This window comes from Nannospalax galili, unplaced genomic scaffold, assembly GCF_000622305.1.
Source record: "Nannospalax galili isolate Female #2095 unplaced genomic scaffold, S.galili_v1.0 scaffold685, whole genome shotgun sequence".
Lineage (NCBI taxonomy): Eukaryota > Metazoa > Chordata > Mammalia > Rodentia > Spalacidae > Nannospalax > Nannospalax galili.
The window spans coordinates 2,197,184-2,223,652 of NW_008353482.1; the positions used below are offsets into that span (position 1 = coordinate 2,197,184).

At 42.8% G+C, this 26,469-nt stretch overlaps 1 protein-coding gene across 1 annotated transcript in view; it reads left to right on the forward strand.

The window, feature by feature from the left end:
- The window catches only part of Otud7a (OTU deubiquitinase 7A), a 176,594-nt gene that overhangs the window by 1,570 nt on the left and 148,555 nt on the right, over positions 1–26,469 (forward strand). The window contains exons 2-3 of the mRNA XM_029554800.1: positions 20,797–20,876; positions 21,217–21,371. Of these exons, the coding sequence (XP_029410660.1) occupies positions 21,221–21,371 (151 nt within the window). The 5' untranslated portion in view covers positions 20,797–20,876; positions 21,217–21,220. The remainder of the gene's footprint in view (positions 1–20,796; positions 20,877–21,216; positions 21,372–26,469) is intronic.

Here is a 26,469-nt window from a genome sequence, read left to right on the forward strand (position 1 = left end):
TAAAACTATGCCATCTAGCATGTGCTCTGCCACACATTAGCCCAATGGCCTGTGGGGAATACTTCCCCTCCTCAGACTGAGTGGCACTGCAGAGGCATGGGGCAGGGGTTGCCTCATTGAGCACTGGCCTTTAATTATTACCAGGGACAGGGAGGATGAGCAGAGCACCAACTAGATGCCACATACCTACTAAGAACTTTAAAAAGACTTTTTACAAAAGTATAGATGAACCTGAGTGACAAGCAAGACGCTCCCATGATCTGAGGGTCACTTTTTTTAAGCCCTATTTACCTTTCAGTCACCAGTAATAACTAGAGTTTTGTTTGAAGAGTATTAGACTTCATCCTGTGCATGCTAAGTACATGGTCTTATGAGCACTCCATTGCCATGGAATGAGAATGTTTTAAAAACATCACCAAGAAAAAAAAAACTTGTGAAAATTAAGGTTGGTTTAGAAGTTACTCTCATGTGTATATTATAGTAAGTCTTACAAAATAGGCTGCCCTTATAGAATCTGTTGGTGGCTTAAACATTCTCCTTCTGAAAATTGTACTAACCCAGCTTTTTCCTCATAACTCATCAATGCAAAAGAGGGCTGAGGTTCATGAAGCATGACTGTTGGTTGGTGGGTGCTGTGCACACCCTGCAACCAAAGAGCTTTCTGCCTGCTTCTCTGCAGAGAACTTGGGGAGATGACCCTGCAAGTATCACCTGTCCTCCTGCTTACTAGTGTAATAACCCTGCCTGCCTGGGGTTCCCAGGACTCCAGAGAAGCCATACAGACCCAAAGGTACCAACCAGGCCTCCTAGCATCCCAACCAGCACCTCCTGCTTCCTTCCTATCAGCCTTTGTATTAGTGCCCCATTGATGGTCTCTTGGCCCCTGGCTCATTCCATAAGGACCAGGGTGTGCCTTCTCCGTTTTCCAAAATGCAGGCAGGGCACAATACTTTAAGAGTGGATCAGTCTCTGGTTCCACATAAACACTGAAGAAACTGCCCAGATTTCATTTGAATGTGTGGATGAAAACATTGCAGCTACCTCTGTTTTGATTTCCCAAGTGTATTCTGTAGAACTCCAGTCTGCACAGACACCTGTGTTCCAGGGAAGGAAGTGCAGGCAATTGGAGTCCTAGAAGAAATCCTGTGGAGAAGCCCCTCCCTACAGACTTACAGTCTACTTTTGATTGACAGGTCTCTCCCTAAGTGGCCCTGGGACAGGTCTCTACACAACCCTCCTCCCTCTTTCTGTTCCTTTTCCCTGCATCTCAGCAGCCCTGTCCTGCATCACCCTCCTAAAGGGCCCTACCACATTCCAGGAGATGCTGGTGTGCCTAGGGTACTGTCTCTCCCTGTGGAGCCCAAATAGACAGGTCTGTGATCCCCCTCCCTCTTTCAGGAGATAGAGATTTCAGTCCTTGGAGTAAACTGACTGTGGATGGTAAACCTGGAGCAGGACCAGGAGCCACGGGCCTGAGGTTAGCCCTGAGGCCAATGTCAGTGAGCCTTGTGTCTCTCTGACAAAAATTTCTGAGTTAGGGGCTGGAGAGATGGCTCAGCAGTTAAGAGCACTGACTGCTCTTGCAGAGGACCCAGGTTCAATTCCCAGCATCCCACATGGCCGCTATGAACCGTCCTTAACTCCAGTTCCAGGGAAATCCGAAGCCCTCTTCTGACCGCGGCATTGCACGACACGGGAGCACTCACATACATGCAGGCAATACACTCATACACATAAAATAAAAGCAAAATATTTTTTAAAATCTCGGAGTTAATCTGTCCTAGCTGTCCTAGAACTTGCTTCTCTGCTCTAGCCTCCTACATAATGAGGTAACAGGTGCACTTCCACTATACCTGGTAAAACAATCAACTTTGAAGTTTATTTCAACTCCTGGTTTTCAAGGTTTTGATCCATAGTCACCTGACTAGGCCACATCTGTCCTGTGGTAGGGCAGTTCATAATGGTGTGGAGTGCATGGTGGAACAGAATAGCTCCCTCCTAACATCTGGGAAGCAGAGGGAGGGGAGGGAAGAGAGGAAGAGGAGAGAGTGGGGTCCTAGTCGCCCTTTCAAAGGCATAACCTCAATGTCCCACTAATCTCGGGCTCCAGAACCTCCTATTCCCGGGGGCGGAGCCTTTAACACATGGCCTTGGTGTGATACTCCATATCAAAACTGTAGTAATCAGTCTGTGCCCAGTGGCACCAGCTGGGACACTTAAAGGGGCAAGTGATACTGGATGTGTTTCAGACAGGTGAAGGACAGACAGCCTCTGCCTTTCTATGGCTCTGACTCCACTTACTGTCTCCAAGTGCATGGATGTGGTACTCAATGGGCTTCATAGAGCTTTGCTTTCCTTTTCTTTTCCCTTTAAATTTGAATTTCTATTCCACATCCCTGTCTTAGGCTACTTTGTGTTGCTATAACAAAATGCCTGAATCAGGGTACTTTATAATATAAAGAAGTTGATCTCATGATCCTAGTGACTGGAGGATCAGAACAACATGGTGCTGGCATCCTGAGGAGAGCCTCCTGAGTACCACAGTGTGGCAGAGAAATGGAAAGGGAAGATGCTCTGTGCAGAAATATAAAGTATGTGGGGAGTCTGCTCCACAAGAACTGATTCTCCAGTCTAGTATCAACCCCTTCTAAGGGTGGTGTCTCAGGACCCAAATACCTTCCACCAAGCCCCAGCCTTACAGTTTCCACACCACCACCCTGAGGATTATGTTTCTAGCTCATAAACGCTCAGGGACACTCAAACCACAGCATTGTAACTTTGTACGTTAAATTTACTCCCAGGTAACTGTACTGCATTTGTTTATGTGCATGTTTGAAGACATCCTATGAAAGGATACAAATATACAATGAAACGTTTCTTATTACTGATAGAGTACTCAGTGCACAGCTGATCAAAACAGCCAGGTAACAGAAAAGGGTCCCCCAATGACATGAACAGCACAGGGGCTTCTAAAGACACATGGCCCACTCTATGAATCCTGAGACCCCAGTCTCTCAGTTTCCATGGGAACCATGGGAACTTCCAAGACACAGTAAGGCCCACTGTGCAGCCATGCAAGACACTATGTGGTGAAGAGTCTCCAGGTGAACTCAGAGAGGACATGTTAGCTATGTATGGTTTTGTCCCTGCAGTCAACACATGCCTAGAATGCTGGCTGTGCTTCTTCTGTGGCTCTCTTCTGAAGAACCATGGTGTTGCCCAAAGGAAACTACCAGTAACCACAACTGAGCTTAGACACCTTGTCTAAAGCCATTGGAATAAGGCACATCATGAGATAGCTTAAGAAACAGAAACAAAAGGTAGGGACAGACCCAGGGCAACTCTAGAATCTTCTGGACTGAGAGGAGCTTGCTACCCACACCCACAGTGTGTCATCGTGAATGGTAGATGAGCTGGTCAAGGTTACAGGAGCCTGAGAAGCCTTCAAACAATTACTTTCCCTGTGCAGGCAGTATCTATTGAAATCTTTGTTCAGCAGTGTGCAGTGGGCACTCCTGAGTATGCAGATGCTCAGTTCTCAGAAGAATCAGCCATTAGCACATGCCAAAGCTTTATTACACATATTCATTTATAAGGTGGCCAATCAGAACACAAATTGTCTGGTTTTAAGAGCTTTGTGATAACTGGGATTTATAGCCAGCTGGAAAGGAAACATATAAGATGGTAAGTTAAGCTAACTCTACAAAGCAATACAAATGACACGATGTTTGGAGTTACATTTTTCTAGACAACAAAAATCATAACTATCAGTTTCTACAGGCTAGCACCTGACTTTTTGCATTTCTAGAAGTTGAAGATTGTTAAATAGGTATGATGCTTCCCCAGAGTTTCCAAAGAGGAGCAGGTAGGCTTAATTTGTTCCAGCAAGATACCAAAAATGTAAGTGATCTCAATCTCCCCATTTTTCTAGTTGGGGATAAATTTTTGAGTAACAATTAGATAAAATAAGATGGCTTCTTGATTATGGGGCTTGATGTAGTACTATGTGGGTGCTTTTGATTTAAATGATGAACTTGAGCCCAAGTATGGGGACCAGGAAAGCATCCATGGCAGACAGTGTCGGACAGGTCTCCCAAACATTCCTGCTTCCTGATGTCCCATCTTTGTGTCATGCATGTGCCCAGTGACCTCCCCCTGGTAAATAGTACAACAGAAGTCATGACTACCACGTGGCTGTTGGCCTTCCTCTTACTGCCTCTCTGACTTTTCTAACATGTTGGTTCTCATGAGGCAAGATGTCATATTGTGATCTTCCATGTGCAAGCGCCCAACAGCCCTCCAGAGAGTCCCGCCAGAGAGAACTTGTGTGAGCTTGGTAAGGGACCCTTTCCTAACTGAACAATCCCATGAGATCACAGTACCAGCCAACATTGTGTTGACAGCCCAAGGACAGAGCCTGAACCAGAACCCATTCAAACTGTACACTGGTACCTGCCCTATGACCTGGTACCTGTACTATGGCTGGTACAAATGCATGTTATTTAAGTCCATAAATTTGGGGTCAACTTGCTCAGAACAGCAGTAGCACCCCTGAAATGAGGAGCGTTGCCTACACTTGGGTGTGCACTTGTCCCTGTCTCTTTCCTTCCATCCAGCTTCCTTCTCACCGCCTATTCCCATTCTTGGCTTTATTAATTTTTCTTTCTTGATTTCTGTTCAGATTTAGTACCCTTTATCTGAAGCTGAGATGACATCCTTGGCCATTAATGAGAAAGGCTGGAATCACAGGCAGCTTATTTGTGGAACAATATGCATTTCAGAAAGAAACATTCCATCTGTGACCAAGAGCGAAACAGTTTTCTTAGTTGAAATCAATGCTTCAGGCTTGCTGACACAATTTCCTCCAGAGTTGTGATATCTCTTTCTTGGTCTTCAGCCAATGCCCGGTGTTAGAGTGAAATTGGTTTAAGCATTCTTTCCTCAGGGGAATGTGGACAAATATATTTTCTGCTTAAAATTTCAATTTCTTTATTGACCTAAACAGCTGATCCTGGAAACTTAGACTTCCTATTTACCCATACAGAAGCAATCTTTTCAGAATTATGAGTTCTTTTGCTATTCTAGAATATAAAAGTTGTTCAAAGCAAATTTATGAAGCAATCAAACTCCAGGGGGTTGTATTATGTTTTTGAGGTTATTAGCTTAAGGACATATTTGCAGATAAATGCACAGATAAAAACATCAACTATAATAGTCAGGCCAAGCCTCTCCTTAGTGTTCATTCTATACCGGCATTGTGTGCTGGGATAACCACCAAACCACATTACAGCAGAAAGTGCTGTCCTCATATCAGATGAGGGCTGGGGTGGTGCCTCAGTGATAGAGCAATGGCCTAGTGTGGAAGGCTCTGGGTTCAATCCCCAGCAAGGCAGAAAATATTTTTTAAAAAGTGACAAGTTTCCTCAGCCTATGTGGACTTAATATAAGTATTTCTAGTGCTAAAGAAGTAAAATACAATTAACTAAAGAAGAAAACAATTAGTATAGATTATCTATTAGTTCATGAGTTAGCCAAGATATCAGAGCAGCCTGGACAGCTTCCCAAAAGAGTCCTTCTGTCTGAATGGTGTCTATTTTAAAGGTTCAAAGTCATGTAGGACGGATGCATATCCATGTCTATGGATGTAGGTTTTTGTGTGCATTTACTTATTTATTTGGGCAAGCTGGTGTGTTCTGTCTAGAGATACAGATACTTGAACACTGAATTTTACTAGTCACTGATATGTTAATATTCAACTGTAATAGGTCTAATAAAAGTTTCAAAGCTGAAATTCTCTGCTTGTAAAGTTGCAATCCCTTTGTTAAAATAACAGAGAATCCCTGCATCTGCTCCTGTGGTTCCATTTGCCATATGTAGGCTAGGAACTGTTAAGTATTGAGCCTACCAAAACATCTGTTCAAATGTCCCTTGGACACGCTTTCTTACCTCTTCCCTTAGTATGCACATTGTACAAACATACACTACACTTACACACATGTGTACACATGTGCAAACATGTTTATCTTCACCCATAATGAACATAAATACACAATACAATGTACACAGCAAATGTACAGACACTGATGCACAGAAGCTCACACACACACTTAAGCACATGCATAAGTTTACATGGGCACATGCACACACATACAAGAATGTCATACAGCCAGCCATGGTGGTGCATGTCCTTAACCCCAGAACTCAGGAGGCAGAGGCAGGTGGATCTCTGTGACATCAAGGCCAGCCCGGTCTACATAGCAAGTTCTAGACCAACTGTGGCTACAGGGAGACCTTGTAGTTTTGTAAACTCACCGCTCTAATTTCTGGGGTGTGCGCTTGCTCTGTTGTTCTCCTCATCCACATACATCCTGTTCCCTCTCTTCCTGGCTCTGTAGCCACTGTTCACAGCCCCCACCCCAACACATGGAGACACATGGAGCCAGCCCTTTGCTTCCTCACAAAATCCCTAGTGCCACTGTGGTTTGCAGGTGTAGAATCGCATCCCCAAAGCCTCTCTCCTCGTCTCTGCTGCAGGTTAAGGTGGGTGCCCTGTTTGTGTGCCTCTCCACCATCCTGCCTCTCTCATAACACTAAGAAGCATGAGAGGTACCTACCTCTTTTGTTTTTTATACCATCAGCCTGGATGATCTTACAAAACAGACCATGCCCAGTTATCATTAACTGAGCCCTTCCATGTCACACAACAGAGGAAGGGCTCAGTTAATGATAACTGGCTGAGGAATGGAGAAGTATGAGTGGGGAGTGCCGAGGGAAGAAGCTTAACAGTGTTATTAAGGCTCTTCTCTATGTCACTCTCTGTGACAGGGTAACAGATTGGTTGGAAAAAATAGACAGTTTTGGTCTCATGGCTACATGAGTACCTCCTGTACATTTTTCTACGAGTCTGTTTCTTCCTTTTAGTATTGTCTAATCATACTATAATATGTCTGAGAGGGGTTTCCATATTGATACAGAGTATAATCCATACACTGAATACAGCCGTTCTTGTATGGATAATTCTTGCGTGATCACACACATGCACATGGTGTGTCTGAGGTCCCCTGTGCATTCTTTGCCCTGTACTGCTTCTTTAATCACCGTACTTTTATGTATGGCATGGATATGCAGAAGGTCCAACTACTCCCAGGTGTGTCCAAACTTTGACAGTGCTGCACAGTCTTCTCATCCACAAAGTTCACACTTGACAACCACTTTTGTAAGCAGGTGAGTTACAAAACAAAAAAAATCTCATGTTTGAAGTATGATTTTCTGTTTGATCACATTCATAGCTGTCCTTGGCTCCTTGCAGCCTATGGACCATAGGTTAGACACACCTGTATCCACATCCACTTTTTTCTTTATCAAAACTGTCTTGGAATTTCTTTTTAATATTTTATTTATTCTTTTTTATTTTCTGTGTACGAGTGTATTTGCCTGCATGTATGAAAGTGCACTGGTGTTATGCAATGCCCACAAAAGTCTTAAGAGTGTGTCAGATTCTCCTGGAACTAGGGTTATTGACAGTTGTTAGCTGCCTTGTGGGCACTGGGAATTGAACCCAGCTCCTCTGCAAGAGTAACCAGTAATCTTAACCTCTGAATGACCTCTCCTACCCCTTGATTATCTTGGAATTTCTTGTTTATTTCTTACGTTTTAGTAACTGTTCCTCAATGAAAAAAATTCATGGTAATTGAATTCAAATATGGCATCATTCGGACACAGTCTTTTTTAATATCTTATTTATTATTTTTATTTTGTGTGTGTATGTGATTGTATTGCTTGCATGTGTGTATCTGTGTCATGCAGTGCCCACAGAGGTCAGAAGAAGACATTGGATTCCTCTGGAACTGAAGCTATTGACAGTTGTTAGCCACCATGTGGGTGCTGGGAATTGAACCCAGGTCCTCTGCAAGAGCAGCCCATGCTCTTACTAGCTGACCCAACTCTCCAGCCCCCAAACACAGGGTCATCCATGTATTAAGTTCTCTTTCTATACCTCAGTGAAGATTTATTGTTTTCTAAAAAAGAAACAAAATGTCTCTCACTTTTGGTTGTGTTTTCCTTGGTTGATTTGTAGACTATGCTGGATTCCATAAAAGTGATCTTTTATATTGTGTTCAAAAATGCTTCACTGACTAGAGAATATTATTGATTTTTATATGTTAGTCTTGTTCCAGCTATTTAAAATGTTCCACTTCTCCCAATACTTAAGCATGCCCTGAATTTTAGTAGAGGTGCTAACAGCCTCGTTATTGGGTCTGATCATCTGTCTGCATTTGACTCTATACCCTTTAGTAGGTGAAAGAAGCTTCCATCTAGTCCTGGTTCATCTCAGGTTTGTATAGCAAGCAGATGACTGTGAGCATCTTTTGAGATTTGAGATGATCATATGATTCTTTTCCATAAATTTGCTTATATTTTATTGGCATCCAAACTGTTTACCTACTAGGGACAGGAGAAATAACAGAGAATATTTAAAGGGGCGAAAGTATTTTTCTTTTATATGAGTTGGGAATGAGGCCTTCCAAGGATGACTGTGGAATCTCCAGAAACACCTATATACTCAACCCTCACCCCTCCTGCTCGGCAACCTCCATCTCCAGGGACTCAAGGCAAGAGGGTCCCTGCACCCCCTGAACCCTGCTGCCCCTGAGCCCTGCCACCCTTGGGATCTACTTTGTCTTTGCATGATCTTTCTTTTCCATAGCTTGAATCCATTTGCTCATCTTTCATTTTAGTCTTTACATCTATGGTTATAAGTGACATTCATCTTAGATTTTTTCTCGTTTCTTTACTGATTGCGACTGATTTATCATTCTGCTTTCACACATCAATTAAGCATAAGGCTAGACCTTTGACTTAATTGTCTTGAATGAATCAGTTTTTATATGAAAAATATAATGAAACTCCAAATGTGAGCTAAGGCTGGTGCAGGCGTTTGATTGTACCTTCAGGTATGGTGCTTCCATTCTGCCCAGCTTTTTGGTACATTCTTTCCTCTTATATCATACTTCATAGTCCCAAGATAGAAAGTGGACCTGTAGATGTCAGTCCCTCACTTAAGGTGAAAGAATGGAGGAAGCAATATGGAAGTGGATTGGGCCATCCTGGGCCAACCTATCCCATTCTCTTGGGTAAGCCAGTGCTTTCTTACATACAAGACCAGATGACATCAGTTTCCCTTGGGTGGAGCACATCACCAACATGGTTCCATTCTAGCTGGAGAATCTCAGGCCTGGGGACTGATATTGCCTTGGCTGACTTTGACCATCCATGTTGCCCCCAGGGACAGAAGTACTGTCTCTCTCTGAAAGGCAGGGTCTCTCCAGCTTTCTGATGAGTCAGGATTCTGTCTGCAGTCAGCTGTAGGGCAGGGAATGGGCAAGACTCAGCACAAGAACATGTGATTTTTTTTCTGTAAATTTGCTTATATTGTATTGGCATCCAAACCGTTTGCCTACTAGGAACAAGAGAAATAATAGAGAATTTAATAAGGGGACCTGCCCACTGTTTTGCATGTTTTACTGTTACCAAGGTTTTGCATCTTTATTCCTTTCCCTAAAGCACATGTCATTCATGCAGCTCTGTCTCAGAAACACTCACAGGCCTTATAATTTGGTCAGGGCTACTTGCCCTGACAGCCTGGATGCCTGGCAGTGCTCTTCTCTTACAACCCTCATGGCTACAGGCCCCTGGGCATGCCAGAGTCTTTGTGCTCCTGACCTGCTCACTTTCCTTTCCCCCAAGTAAGTCATATTTTATTTTGCTACACAGATTTTTAAAACTCTAGAAAGACCTATCTTTTTATTTTTTTTATTTTAAGGGATGGTTTTAATGTAGTTACAAAGCAAATTTGAAACATAATACAGAATTCAGGATACAAACAGTTAAAGTATAATGTGGGGTCTCTCCCTCCCCTTGTGGGTCGTTGGCCACCAGTCCACAAGGGCAAAAGGAGCAGAAGCAATGATGGTCAGGATGGCCATTGAGTACTGACAGAAGAAAGCCCTTCGGGGAGGCAGGTTCAGTGATACAAACAGCTCCAGACTCAGTGAAACAGCTCCATTTATTCAGTGGGGGTCAGGGAAAATATAGTGTGGAGGCAGCAGCCAATGCTTCAGCTGATAGGTGCTCACAGTGTGCTTTATTTACATGTGGCAGGGGAACCTATCATCCAACTGTGGGGAAATGCCTAATTATCATATAGAAAAAACCTGGGGGTGGTTTTATTGCAAGTAACTATGCCAAAGGTCATGTTTCAAATGAGGCCAAGCACTTTCCAGGTAAGTCAGGCAGGAAGTCCCTGCTGAGAAAGGAGCTGACCTTAACAGCAGGGTTCCCTAACAGTACAGGATAAAGCAATTTATAAGGAAGTTAATAAATTGCTTTGGGAAGACTGAATTTACAAAGTGTTTCATACAGAACATCTCAAACAATCTTGATCATCTTTATACCCCTGCCCCCACTGGCACCCTCCCATAGCCCCCTGTCATCCCTGTTAAGGCCCACTGTGTTATCAGTGTCTCCAGCCGTTCCCCAGTGCAAGTCCGTTCACTAAGTTTAGTCAGCTTCTCTAAAGTTCCTTGTTTTAGGAAGATCAGCTCTTCTTCATCTAACAGCAATTAGTTCCCATCATTCCTTTGGATAAGATTGGGGTCTGCGGTTCATTTTCCCAGTTCTATGCTGGGTTATTGTCTCCCTGAGTTTGCATGGGACTTGTGTATGCTGACACCTATGCCATAGGACTTGTGTATGCTGACACCTATGCCATAGAAGCATATGAGCACTCTGTTGCCATATGGTCCTGCACCTCCTCCCTGGCTCTTACAATCTTTCTGCTCCCTCTTCCATCATATTTTTCACATAGAAATCCCCTCAGATACTCACTTTAGTCTGGAGTTTGACTCAATAGTAGAGCAGTTGTCTGGCATGCATAGGATCCTGGGTTTGAGGTACAGCATGGAAAAAATCAATAGGACAATAAAACCTGCAATAGGGCTGGGCAGGTAGCTCAGTGGTAGAAGGTTTGTTTAGTCTATGCAAGGTCCTGGGTTCTATCCATAGCACACACCTCCAAAAGATCCAAAAACTATCATTTTACTTCTCAGCTTTCTTCATTCTTTGAAGCAGAATTATTCTCTAACTCTGATGGGTTTACTTATAAATAATCATTGTATTTCTTCTAATCTAACACTGTTAGTTACTTTTATTTCTACCCATCAGAATGGAGTCGGAAGTTGTGTTTAGGATTTTTTCCTTTTGTTCATTCATTCAATATATTCATTTAGCATCTGGGATGTTCCAACTTGTGATGGTAAGACACATACAGTGTGAACCCTGGCCTCCAGGAAAGCCCCACAGAGAGAGGGAAGAAGGCAGGTGGGCTGGAAACGTGGCTTAGTGACAGCAGGAGGCTGTGAAAGAAGCCGAGATGTTTTCCCTTTGTATCTTCACCCAGATGAAAAGCTGAATGAGATGACTGGATTGATCAATAATGCAGGTATTAACCTGATTCGTAAGTTGCTTGGCTCTTGTTAAGCCTTTGTTGAGGACACAGTGGCCTGATTCACACACATATTTTATACTTGCGTAACAGCTAGATTTCTGAACCTGGAAAAATAAGAACATAAATCTTCCAGAGCAAGGGAGCCTGGGTACATTCCAGGGCTAGAGGTCTCAAAAGGCTGCAGGAGAGTTCTGCCACTGGTTTTCGAGGATGAGATAATGCTTCTGTGATGGGCTACGCCAGGAGTAGCTGCTCCAGGGCAAGGACATGCTACACGGATGCAAGGCTGTGGTTCTTAATGTCAGGACAGGTGTCGCCAAGCTCCATGGCCTTACAAAGCTCAATTCAAGGTCCAAACTTTCTGTCCAAACTAGTGATTATTATTCCTCATTGGTTCCTCAGGAAATGTGTGATGTTTGTATGAGGTCAGAGCAGGAAGTGGCATGAGAGGAGCTGCATTTCCTCAAAGGGTTTTGAGCCCCAGCTGTGGCTGCTGTGCACCTGTCCTCATATTAAGAGCTCTTGAAGGATTCCTTGTGTCACTAGCTAAAATATCATTTCAGTACACAGAGGAAACTTTAGTACTGTTCCCAAAGATATAAATTCTAGGAGAGACAGTTCTCTCATGGAAGGTATGAGGGGAGGGTCAACTGAAGAAATCATTCTCTCCCAGTTGCACATCTACGTATGTAGTATATTTCAGAGTACCATGTGTTTTGGCCTGTGAACTTTTATTTTTCCCAAAATTTATTTTTTAATTTTTGAGAATGTCATGCATGAATACTGTATTTGCATCATTTCTACCCCTTCCTCCCCCAACTCCTCCCATGTCCCCACCCCACCCCCTCTCAATTTCCTGTCCTCTTCTTTGATTATATTGTTATATATACATATGTTTATATTTATACATATATGTAACACACTGAGTCCATTTAGTGGGTACATGTGTTTAAGACTGAACACTTGGGATGGATAACCTATCAGGGAGCTTGTCTCTGGAGAAAACTGACTTTCCCCATCTCAGCCTCCACTGATTGCCTGTAGCTCTTCATCTAGAGGTGGAATCTTGTGAAATTTCTCCCATCCACATTGGCATGTCAGCTGGTGTTGTCATGAAGGTCTTGTTTAGGCAACTATATTGTGAGATTTCCTGGGTGCAGTTCCCCTGCCATGTCTAGAAGACACTATCTAGCCACAGGCATCCCAGTCCTCTGGCTCTTAGAATCTTTCTACCCCCTCTTCTGTGCTATTCCCTGAGCCTTCAGTGTGGAGGTTGCATTATAAATATATCAGTTGGGATTGGGCACTCGCAGTCACTTATTCTCTGCATTTTGATCAGTTATGGATCTCTATAATAGCCTCTATTTGTTGCCAAAAGAAGTTCATTTGATGTGCGAGAGCTGCACTTATCTGTGAATATAAAGATAAATATTTAGCATCTAGGTTCCTAACATTGGTTTAGGAAGTAACAGTCGTAGGTGCTGCTCTAGAGCTTATGACCTCCCCCACCATGTGTACTTAGCTATGTTTGCAGTTCCATGTGTGGATTCCCTCCCATTGGACAGGCCTTAAGTCTAAAATCAAAACTGTCGATTATCCCCAAGATAAAACTGCCACTATTGTACCAATAGAGATGTTTTTCTTAGTCATTGTTATGGTTCATAGGTAGGCTTTATGGCTAGGTGTGACCAATGATCGATTTTTCTCCCTTGGCAACTTGGATAGTGCTTTCTGAAACTATGAAAGCTAGTCTTTAGGGAGGAGGCTTCCAATTGTTCTGGGAACTTTTGAGGATACCTTGTTGCCTTGTGAAGGAAGGTGTCGTAGAAGGATGGTGACCTTTGGACCAAAGCAGGTCTGTATAAGGATCATAGCCAGGCCACAGGTTCTCTTAGCCTCTATAAAATGGAATGCAACTACTTGCCATATGGAGCTGTCATCTGTGTGAGCGTGAACTCACCCAGAAAACACCCAGCGCAGCCAGTGCTGTATTTATTTTCCTCATTTACACAGAGAAGAACCATGGGAAATTTTATTTTTTAACTCCATTCAAATGAAATTGAAAACCAAGATAAAAATAAATTGAACCCTAGCGCTTAAGAACACTGGTTGTTCTTGCAGAAGACCCAGGTTCGAATCCTAGCACCCACATGGCAGGTAACAGCTGTCTGTAACTCCAGTTCCAAGGGATCAGACAGCCTTTTCTGTTCTCCGCAGACATTGCATGACATGAGTGCACTTACCTACATGCAGGCAATACATGCATACACATAATTTTTTTAATTAAGAAACTCTAATTCATAAATGAGCTGTCTCCATAAAAGAAGACAAAATTGTGAGAAGAGCCCGTGAGGCATCAAATAGGTCAGTTCATGGGGTGGATCTGCTCAGCCCTCAAACACAGGCAACCCCAGTGCTGCTGCAGATGCAGAGCCCTGAACAGAAAAAGAAAGTCTTACCTTTGCCTTAAGTGTGTAATGTATGTTAGGTATGTAATATGTGTTATGTATATGATGTTTAATGTATAATGTAAAACCTGACAAAGACTGCATATAAAAGTATGCATAGACAATCTATATCAGTATAAAATATTAAATAAAAATTAGCAAACTGAATGAAAAGGCACATAAAAAGAAATGTCAGTGAATGCTAAAAGAGAGTTTTTCTCAGAAATATGAGCATAGTTCAGTAGTAGGAAGTCCATTTCATCATATTAATGCAATTAATAGTAGTAGTAATAGTAGTAGGAACTGCAATTCATCATATTAATAGATCTTAAGAGAAAATTTGTATGAAACTCACCGTCTATACATGATAATATTATTTCCTCAAAACAGACTAATTGATGTCTTTTAAAGGATGATGTAGAGGGGCAGAGTGTAATGTGCATGCCTTTGATCCCAAAATTCATGAGGCTGAGGCAGGAGAATCACAGTTCAAGACTAGCCTGGGCCCTATAGTGAGACTCTGCTCCAAAACACACAAGAAATAAAAATGTTGTATATGTGCATGCAGGTTTGGGCACATGTAGCCCAAAACCCAGTGGCATCTTACTCAACTTGAAAATACTAAAATTATTCCTACTAAAATCAGGAGCAAAGCAAGAAGCCCAGAGCTTCTAACATAATGTAATACTATATTAGACATGTTAGTCTGTGCAGTCAGGCAAGAGAAAGTAGAGGCTGCAGAATTAGAAATGGTACATTAAGGCTGGGCGTGGTGACGCACGCCTTTAGTCCCAGCGCTTGGGAGACAGAGGCAGGTGGATCTCTGTGAGTTCGAGGCCAGCCTGGTCTACATAGTGAATTCCAGGACATCTGGGGCTACAGGGAGACGCTGTCTCAAAAGACAAACAAAGAAAAAGAAAGGTAGGGAGGAAAGAGAGAGACAAAAAAGAGAGAGAAAGAGAAAGGAAGAAAAAGAAAGAAAGAAATGGTACCTTGAACAATCACATGCACTGATGTGATTCTTTGTTTGGAAAACTACCCCAGGAAAAACCTACAGAAACTTTCTTTAATCATAAGAATTTAGTAAGTTATCAATATATAAATTCAACACAGAGAAATCAATAGCTTTGTTTATAAATATGATACTCGACACACACCATGGGGGGAAGGCATTTTCACAAATACTTTGCCATAAATCTAACTAAAATGCATATAAAATAAATGTACATCTCTCTTACAGTAATGGAGGCATCTCGAATTAGTAGAACTTGCCTACAAGTGTGCTTTTTCATAAGTAGTATTGGGATAGCTAGTTAGACACAGGGAATGTGCACCAGATCAAGACATGATGCACCAGATCAATTCAGTCGTGTCAGAGCATCAAATATTTTTAGTCCGTGGAGTCAGTGGGAGGAAGCAGGGCGAACTCCTCAATGATCTGATAAGTAGGTGATTTTTTAGACTCAAATCCATTTGCACTGAGGGAAAAGAAAGATAACTATATATACATAAACTACTTTAACAAACCTTGTGTTTTTTAAGGATTTTATTTATTATTCTCATGTACTAGTGTTTTGCTTGCATGTATGTAAAAATACCACATGCATGAAGTGTCTGTATGGGTCAAAAAAGGGTATCAGATCCCCTGAACCTGTAGTTACAGATGATTGCAATCTATCACGTGGGTGCTGGGAACCCAACCCCATAGTGTGCAAGAGCAGTAAGCACTCTTAACTTCAGTCCCTAAACTTTGTTGTTTAAAGTAGCTTTAGGTGCACAGAAGAGGAGGAGGGGGAGGAGGAGGAGGAAGAAGAGGGTGAGGAGAAGGACAAAGAGAAAGCAAGTTGGCAGTCATTGGAAAAAAGCTAGCAAACTGACTCAGGCAATATAAAAGTAAAAGTGGCAAATCACTTATCCTGCTTTTCCTGTTTGAAGTTCACCACATATTAGCAATCAAAAGTGGAAGTTTCTTTGTCTATAAGAATCACAGGTAAAGAACTGGGGATATGGCTCAGTCATACTTGGGTTGCATGGCCCAAGCCTGAAAACTGAGCTCGGATCACCAGCACCCACAAAAAAACACAGGTGTGGTAGTGTGCATCCGTAACCCCCGCACTCAGGGAGCAGAGATAGGTAGATCCCTGGGACTCATTTACCAGCAGGCTAGCCAACTCCATGAGCTCCAGGTTCAGTAAGAGACCCTGTCTCAAAAAAATGTGCCTGGGGAACAATCCAATCAAGGAAGACACATGAAATCTACCTCTGACCTCAACACACACACACACACACACACATACAACACACATACACACACACATATACACATACACACACACAACACACATACACAACACACACATACACACACACACACACAAATTCCAGCTAATAAGTGAAAAAAAGAATGGATCCCATGATGTATGTATGTATGTATGACCCTGATGAACAGCTTGGCAGGTTAGGCAGTGATCCACCTAGTCAACTGTTGCTCCTATGTCCTGGATTCAGAAACTCAGCCCCATGATGAGAAGATACAGCACCAAAACATACCCAAAGTGAATGTGTATCTAACAGTCTGTAATCAATTGCTAATTGACAGGAAGTACAAAGGTTATAAGCCACACTAGGAACAATCACTAAAACTCAGAGAGTGGGAAACTCTAGGAAGAATGATCATGTTTTTTAAATCAACAAAAAGAATGGCTAAGATTAAGAAAACAAAAGACAAAAAATGCTGGTGAGATGTGGGGAATCAGGATTCCTCATGTACTACTGTTGGAAGTGCATATTGGTGCAGCCACTGTGAAAGTCAGTGTGGTGGTTCCTCAGGAAACTAGAAACAGATCGTCCATATGACCCAGCTGTACCAGTCCTGGGTAGATACCCAAAGGACTGCTACTACAGAGACACTTGCTGATCCATGTTCATATCTGCTCTATTCACAATAGCTAGGACATGGAAATGGCCTAGATGTCCATCAGCTGAGGAATGGGTAATGAAATCCTGGTACCTATATACAATAGAATTTTATTCATCCATAAAGAAAAATGAAATTTACAGGTTAAGGGATGGAGCTGAAAATAATCATTCTGAGTAAGGTAACCCAGACCCAGAAAGACAAACATCATGTGTTTTCTATATGGTTCTTTTAATGTGAGCACTTAGAGCTGTGAACTTTGCTGTTAGAGCTCCTCGGCTGTGTCCCAGAGCTTCTGGTAGGTTTGCTATCCTTTTCTCAGTCTCCGGATCTTAATTGTACTGAAGAATTATTGTTAATTTCATTGTGTAATAGTAGTGTTATGGTTATGTTTTACAGTCTTCTGGAGATATACTTAACTGTGAATGAAATAACGTTAAAAGCAGTTTTCTTTCAAAATGATGTGGAAAGGAGAAATGGTTGGATATAAAAGAAATAAGACTAGCTAAAAGTTGGTCATTGTCCTATCTGAGTGGCCCGTTGATGTTTATCATATTCATCTGTCTACTTTTATGCAGATTTAATTTTTCCAATAGGAAAAATATTTGTAGTTATATTTATTTTCTGTGTGTGTTTGTATGGGCATGCACATTCCACAGCATGTGCAAGGTCAGAGGATATTTAATAGGAGTTGATTCTCTCCTTCCACTATGTGGAAGGATCCGAAGGATCAAACTCAGGTCTTTAGTCTTGGCAGTAAGCACCTTTACCTGCTAAGCCCTTGCACTAATCCCAGGAAAAATATTTTTTTAATATATACATCACGTTTTTTCTTTATTCTCCTCTTTAAATAACTGAGGAGAAAAGTATAGGAATTGAATTGGACCTGTAATCCCAGCTCTTGCTAGTACTCCAGAGGCTGACACAGGATGGCAAGTTCAGAGGCTGCAGAGTGAACTCTGTCTCAGAAAGAAACCAAAAAAAGAGGAAAGAAAGGGAAGGAAGGAAAGAGGAGGAGGGAGGAAGGGAAGGGAAGAAAGGTCTAGGGACTGGGGTACTTAAATGTCTTTTCTAATTGTTAGTGCCCCACTGCCTCCTGTATGTTAATCTACCCTGTGCTCTGGGAAGTGGCACAGGTCCCAGTCAATCCCTGGATGGGAAGCCATGCCCCCCACCACCCCTTCTGCACCTGCTGTCCAGGTGCAAAGGGCTCAGAACCCATCACGCACGCTGCCTCCCTCCAAACCTTGGTCTAAATGGTAACTAGGACTGCCCACCATTGTTTCTAGAGCTTTCTTTCATTCCCATAGAGACACAATGGCAGTCATTTCAGAAAATGAACTTTACCAAGGAAAAGACCAAAAAGAGCCAAGTAGCCATGCTGCAGTATCTGTAGCCAGGGCACCAGCCAGGGCACCACACATTCCTAAGGCCCCTCTTGTTTGTTATAGGCAGGCCTATCTGTCGTCATGCCCCCAGCCTCTGCCTGTTTCTCCTGCCTTGCTATCTCACTGTCCTTCTTACCCATGGCTTTTAGGTTGAGTTTTTCAGATAAATTGCTTTGTTGCAACGAAAATTACTTATAAACCTGTATAATCCTTTCTAGCTATAGCACATGGGAACTTGCTTTGAGACCGATCATGTGCACAGGATGCTTTGCCAGGCCAAGCTCCCCACCCTCACACCCCTACTTTCAGAGGCTCTCTGATTTTCCTCCGAACCAAGAACATGAATGCTCTGGAAGCTTTATCTCAGTCATGTTATGTGCAGAGAAACCTGAGCACTTGCCTCAGCCACAATGATGGAGCAAGCATATGCCTGGAAAGAGAAACACTGGCATCTGAGCTGAGATGCCATGAATCCCAATGGTGTCTGAGCGTCTGTGAGCGCCTCACCAGAAAGGGTTCCTCCATTGTGAGGCAGGACAGACTGAACTAGACTGCTGTTTTATTATTTTGAGTACACATTAGCAAACTAACAACAGGACTTCAGTTCCTTCAGCCTCATTTCTTTTCATTCCTGCAGCAATTTTCAGAGTCAAGACTGTTCTGATCCTCATAGCTCAGACCACAAGAGCACAGCCCCAGGGAGTGACTCACTTGCCCAGGTCGTGCAGTGAGGATGCAGTAGGGGGGTTCATGCCCAGCAGGTTGTTGGCTCCCCAGGTTATTCTCTACCCTAGACCTCTGCTGACTCCCAGCCTGTGTGTCACTGCAAGCCTGTGACTCCCCCTGGTCAAGGCCTGTGCTCTGTAGGCCATATCATCAGAAAGATCTGCATGAGTTCTACTCCCCACTGATACATGCAGCCCTGACCTGAAGCTGGCTGTCCCTGAACATGTCCCTGCAGCCAACATGTGTGTCCCCAGCCTGCCTCCTAGCATCAGTCAGCAATTCCAGATGAATTCCCATGCCTTCCAGAGCCTGAGCTGGCGAGGGGGGGGTGTGTTGATGGTGCTGAGGCTCCATGTATTGATGGTACTGAGGCTCACACCAGCATTGAAAATACTTATCGTGCTTGTTCATTAGAATGTATGTGTACTCGGTTCTTTAAAAAGTAGCACTAAAAGTTTGTCTCAGTTCCTGAGTGGCTTTGTACCCTACTGCCTCTGTGTATGTGATTTCTCCTACTTTCCCTTCATCCTACCCCAGTGTAGGCCAGGCACTGCAAACCTGAAGAATGAGGAAAGAACAGTAGTTCGAGCTCCCAGCACCTGTCCCTCCCCTGTGTGTGATGCTGTCACCAGCTGTTGAGCACCCCACCTGCTCCTCAACCACCCCTGGTCTTCCCACCTGCCTCAATGAGCAGAACACGTTGCTCTAACCCCAACCTTCAGGCTCAGCCTCCATTCACTCACCCTCCAGTCTCCAGTTCCAACATCCACAGACAAGCACATCCCAGACACGTTTATCTGGGCTCCACTGAAACAAACTGAGAAATGGGTGCCTGGGCATAATGTATCACATCTCTGCCTTGTGATATTGCTCCCTCTGGTTTAGACCTGTTCAGCTTCCCAGATCCAGCAGTCACTCTCTATGACTGCCACATGTCTTTGTGCCGGTCCCTCTGCTCAGAAGTTAAGTGCTGGGAAGACATCTATTCCCATACAGCAAACATGGGTCACTTGAGTAATGAATGTAACTAGCTGCTCTGCGAGGGAAAAAGCCTGATGCTAAAGGGAGGCCATAGTTCTACCTGACATCTAGAGGTGGTTACTTCTTTCTGCCATAGTGAAGCATCCTTAGAGCTGGAAGTGTGAGGGGATTTGGGGGTCCCTGCTAAGAGTTTATTGCAAGGAGCCCAGGCATCCATCAGAGTGGTAAATGGTTAAGCAAAAGGTGGTATACTCCCTGTGGAATATTACTCAGCCTTGAAAAAGTGAAATCAACAACACAGATGAACTTGGAAGATGTTGTGCTAAGTGGAAAAAGTTAATCACAAAAAAGACAAGTATTGTGAGGTTTAACTTATAGGAATATCTAGTCAAATTCATAGAAAGTAGAACAGGAGTTACCCTGGGGAAGTGAAGGGTCAGAGTTTCCTTTTAGTAAGCTGAAAATGTTCTGGAGAAGATCATGATGTTGCTAATATCACTGAACTGCATGGTTAAAATGGAAGCTAAGATTAAATGTATTGATGTAGTTACCAGCAAGCTTGAAAACAATTCTATTCTGGGACAGTAACCCTCCTTGAAATATAGGTGTTCACTAAAAGGAACTCCAGACTTCCTTCTCTTGCCAGTATCCACTTGTAGGAACCAGTGACCAGCTGGCCAGAAACCACCTGTAGCACCCAGGCAGCAAAGGGCCTGCCTTGGGCAACTGAACTCACCGTAGATGCAGCCCATTTTGACAAGGAGCGAAGCATGCTGGGCCCATTCCCAAAGTGAGGGGAGTAACGTGCTTGTTCTCTGATTTGTCCCACAGGCAGCAGTGACAGAAGAAGAGACTCTCACTGCATGGAGAGGAGGAAGACAGAATCTCCTAACTGGTACCACATACATCAGGTCAAGCCATTTTCTTAATTTTGGGCCTCATCAATCAAACACCACTCCCAAGTAGGAGCCACAGGCTGGATAGGATGGTAAAAATGGATAGCCCTGAGATGACAACCTCCCACCAGAGACCTCAGTCCCCACACCTCAGGATCTTGTGTCCTCCCTTGCAGAGGTGCCCAAAACTAATTCAGAACTGTACAACAGAGGTGGTAGGAGGTTCCATCTACCTGCTGGGCCTCTGTGTGTGTATGTCCATGAGTGTGCACATGTGTGTATACATGTGTGGTCACATGCCCCTTCAAGTTCATGTTGTGGTGAGACTGAAACGCTCTCCTCTTGCTCCCTGCAGATGGATGGTCTCTAGTCTGCTTCCAAACCTGCCCTCGGCTCAGTGCTGGGCAGCACTTCTACATGATCCTATGACGCTTGATATGGATGCAGTCCTGTCAGACTTTGTTCGGTCCACGGGGGCAGAACCTGGTCTGGCCAGAGACCTGCTGGAAGGTAAGTGGACTCCTGATCCCCCATACCACCCCATTCAGGCTTGGTCACCGTCCAGCAGTGACAGAAGATAAGAAGGTTCCTATAGCCTAGTGCCACTTGGACAGCACTTGGCCTCTTTTGAAGTAAAAGCAAGTGTTGGTGCTGGGGGCAGGATTCTCTTGTTCTTGTTATTTGGTGAAGGGCATAGATCTCCCAGCTCTCCACTATAAAGGTGTATGCCACACAGAGGATGCATTGCCTGGTGAGTGCTTACAGGTTCTGAGTCAAACTAATAGTAGTCGTTTTTAAGGAAATAGAATCAATGGAGTAGAAATTCCAGAATATTTAAGAATATACTTTCCTTGGAGACCTTACCTTCCATGATTCTGTCTTAACTGAGACACAGATATCTTAGGCCAAAATTATTGGTGGAAAAAAAAACCACCTACTACTAGCCAGGTGGTTAGAAGTGAGTCACAACCAAGAAATGAAAGTGTGTCTTTAGTCTTTCTAACTAGAACATTTGTGACATGGAAAATGTGTTGTGTGTATATATGATGTTTCTAGAGATCTGTCTCTTTAACTATAATCACAGTAGACTAGTAATTAAAGTTCAGTTGTCAATTCTAAGACTGGCTTTTCTCTTCCTCTTTGGTGAGGTTGGTGTTAAAGCAATGTAAAGGAAAAAGCACCAGTCACAGGTTTTGGGGATGTTCAGATGTGGGGAGAGGGAACTGTTCTCCAAGACCATACTGCTTCAGACATATGAGTTACAGTCTGTGGAAATGATAGTCAAGTGCTATAAGCCACAATGATTTTTAAGTCACTTAGAGAAAACTGAGTTACTAGACCTTCTCATATGCATAAGTAACTGTTCAAAGTTAGAAGCATCCGTTGGAGAACTATGAGGAAACCGCAATGGGGTGGTCCTAAAATTCCCTCAGCCTCTCATAATTTCAGCTCACATGATGCTTGTGAATAAAAATGTGGTCCTCAGCCCCCAGTTCAGGTTATGTAATGTCCCCTACTGGTTCCCATTGCTCTGGTTACTGTAAGGAGCAGCCTTGAGGATGAGCAGGTTTCAGTAAGGCTACCTATGAAAGCTTGTCCAAGTTGATTCAGCCTCTTGTCAAAGAAGGATGGCCAGTTATTTGACTTCCTCTATCCTTAGGTTTTTTTGGATTTTTTTTCTTGTAACCTGAGCCTGACCCTCCTTTACAGGGTGATGGTGGACCATGGGAGTCGTGATAGGAAATGGCTGGTGAAGCCTGCAGCACAAAGCAGGTGCCCAGAAGCAGTGCGGGTCACTCCTGCCACTGCTATAGCCAGCACTCACATGTGTCCCATTTCCCAGAAGCCTTAAACACAATGCAAGTGCTGTTGTGCCTTTTCTTTTTCCCTTTATTTTTTAATAAGTAAAATTTGGGACTGGAGAGATGGCTCAGCAGTTAAGAGCACTGACTGCTCTTGTAGAGGACCTGGATTCAGTTCCCAGAACCCACATGGTGGCTAACAACTGTTGGTAACTCCAGTTCCAGGAGATCTGACTCCATCTTCTGGCTTCCATGGGCATTGCACACACATGGTACACTTCCATACATACAGGCAAAACACTCATAAAATAAAAATAAATAATTTTTGTTTTAAAAGATACATAAAAGGCGACTGTGACCAGTGATAGTCATGTATATAGAGATTAGAAATGTATGTGAAAACGTCTCAATGTCAATTGCCTTGGAATGAATTTTTCTGTATGAAACTGTGTGTTTTGACAACGAAGTGGAAATCTTTTTTAAACGTTGGAACCTCATTTAATTTTATGTCTTATAGAGTTTATAATGAGTTAAAGATTATATAAGCGTAATAATTCATCTGTAAACCTAAAAATGTACAGCCAATTTTGAAAGAGATGTACCCTAACTCAGAAAAATGTTATTGAATAGGTTAATGCTGTTGTAATGAAATGCTTCTTCTAATTAAAAAACAACAACAAAAAAAAGATACATAAAAACTGGTGCTTGTGCACAAATCTGTGCATTTTAGCACATGTATGAACTTCTATGAGAACTTGTATGAATAGGTTCCACCATCAGACACAGCCCTACTTCCACACCTCCATGTGCTCTGTGCCCTATATCATAGGGCCATGCCAGCTGAGTCCTGTGGCATTCACAGCTCTACCAGTGGTTTTGCCCGGTTCAGAAGTGTTGTGTTCGTGGAGCCCATTGTTTGATCTTTCAAAGCCAGCATTTCATTCAGCATATTCCTGTGAGTTCATCCCAGTTGTATACCAGTAGTTTATTTCTTTTTGTTGCTGAGTAATGAGACATGGACTGTAGCTTGTTGACCCGGGTGACTCTTGAAAGACATTTCAGTTGTTTCCAGTTTGGGGTGGTTATGGCTTGTGTTTATAAATATTTCACAACAGGTTTTTGTGAATGCATTTTTAAAATTTTTCTCAGGTAAATGCATGAAATCAGGCTCACTGGCTGCATATGGTGTATTTTTACCTGCATAGTGTTTTCCACAGTGGTGGGCCATCATGCATCCCCACCTGCACACAAGATGCCTGTCTGTACCACATCTTCTCCAGCACTTGGTTTTCTTTCTGTTTCTGTTTATTTTAGCCATGCACAGAAATATGTAATGATGTTTCAGCATGGCTTTGGTTTTACTTACCTGATGGCTAATGGTGCTGAAATGATTTCATGTTATGGTTTTCATCTGCGTACTCTATTTTATGAAACATCTGTTCAGACCTTTTGCCTATTTCCAAATTAAGTCTTTTTCTTGTACGTTCTTTGTAGGGGCTGGAGAGATGGCTCAGCAGTTAAGAGTACTGACTGCCCTTTCAGAAGATTAGTGTTTGGTTGGTTCCCAGCACCTACGTGGTAGCTAACAACCATCTCTAATTCCAGTTCCAGAGGATCCTATGCCTGCTTCTGGCCTCCCAAGCTGTTATATGACATGGGTGTACTTACATACATATAGCAAAACACTCATATACATAAAAGTGAGTTTGCATTCCTAATGGACATGGCGTTCAGATGTTCTCCCTGCTCCTGTTCAACTCCATTCTCCTCAAGGTGCTTTGGCAGCGCAGTAGTCAGCTTTGATGTCCTGCAGCTTCTCGGTTTTGTCCTTTGTGGCTCCCGCCTGTGAGTATCTAAGAACTTTGGTGTAGCCTGTGGCTGTCAGTAGCTTTAATGCCACTCTGTTGAAAAGATCATCTCTCTTCCATTGAATATGAATTACCTTTTCAGTTTTCAAAACCAACTGTGGTCTCTGCACGAATCTATCCCTTCCCTTGACTGCTGTGTCTGCTTCCTTGTGATAGGGCACCACAATAATTCCTGGGGCTTTGTGGGGAGTCTTGCAACAGATGGTATGCTTCCGAATTCTTTCTTCTCTTTCAAAACCATTTCAACCACTCCATTTCCTTTGCCTTTCCATGGAATTTTTTGATCACCTTGCCTCTAATGAAGTGCCCTAGGACTTTGATTGGAATTGCTTTAAGTGTTCAAGGAAATCCTTGCTACGTCATATCCTAACCCTGAAGTACAGCCATGTTTTCTATTTATTTTGGCCTTGAATTCTTTCATCAGTATTGTGTAGGTTTCACCAAATGGATGTCTCACTTGCTTTGTAGGTTTATATCTGGGAGTTTTGTTTCTTGCAAAAATGGGAATCTAATTTTTTAGCTTCCAATTCAATTGTTCAATGCTAATATACAGAAATATGATTATTTTATGTTGTGTTGTACCTTGAAATATTGCTAAATCTAAACTCATTTTTTCTAGGTGTAGGCTGTGCATGTATATGTGTTCATGTGTATGCAAGTATGTATATATGTATGCATGTGCATGTGTACATGTGTATGTGTGCACATAATGCATGCATGTATGCATGTATATGTGTGTGCATTTGTGTGAGGCATATATGTGTACATGTGTGTATTTCTCCTTAAAATATCAGCAAATATGATCATGTTGCCTCTGAACAAGAAGCTTTATTTCTTCTTTCAATTCTTTTTTTTGGTTGACTTCACTGACTAGAATTTCTGTCAAAGGTTGACTAGAAATGGCGTAAGGGTGCCCTTGCTGTGCCCTTAACCTCAGGGGGAGTGGTCAGACTTTCATCCTTAAGCAGAAAGCAGGCTTCAGGGTATTATGGATGCTTTTGGCCCAGCAGAGGACATGCCTAGTTTACAAAGAGTTTTATCAGGAACATATGTTGTATTCTTTCAAATGCACTTTCTGTAGCCATTGATCAACAGTTCCCCACCCCATTTAAGCTGCGAATCTTCTCCATTATTACAACTGCCTTCCCATAGTATGGTACTTACTAGAAATGCTTTTCTGTTCCATGTCTAGGGTGATACACTGTTGAGACCTTTTACTATTGTCCACAGGTTCCTCTGGCTCGGCTCATTCTTTTTTCCATCTCTTTCTGTATGATGCTAACTGGATCATTCCAGTTGATCTGCTTATAAAGTTACCATGTCTTCCCTTCATCAGCCCCCACCCTGTTCCTGGGCCATTCCAGAGAGATTTTGTTTCTTTTAATTTTAGTCAAACTTTCTCATTTCTAACACTTCATATCTTCTTTGCTGCAATTCTATATTATTTCATCACAGTGCAGCCACTGAGAGGTCTCTGGGTAGGTTATTTATTTTGTTACGCTTGGTTTTAGATACTGAGTAAATTTCAATTGCATCCCAGACATTTTGAAAACAATGACTTGAGATTCTGATGTTGTTGTTTCTTTTTTTTAAAAGTCCATCTCCAAAACCATCTTATTCAACTATACACCCACTTCCCAGATGGCACCCTCCCATAGCCTCACTCCCCCCACTAGAGCCATTATACTCTGATATCCCTGCTACTGTCTGCTGTGTTGTCAGCACCCCCAGCCATTCCCCACTACTTGTCCATCTGATGAATCTAGTCAGCCTATCTAGAGGTCTTTGTTTTAGGAAGGTCAGCTGTTCCTCATATAGCAGCAAACAGTTGTCAATATTCCTTTAGATAAGATTGGGATCTTCTGTTCATTTTCCCAGTTCTATGCTGGGTTTTTGTCTGCCTGAGTTTGCATGGGACTTGTGTATGCTGACACCATT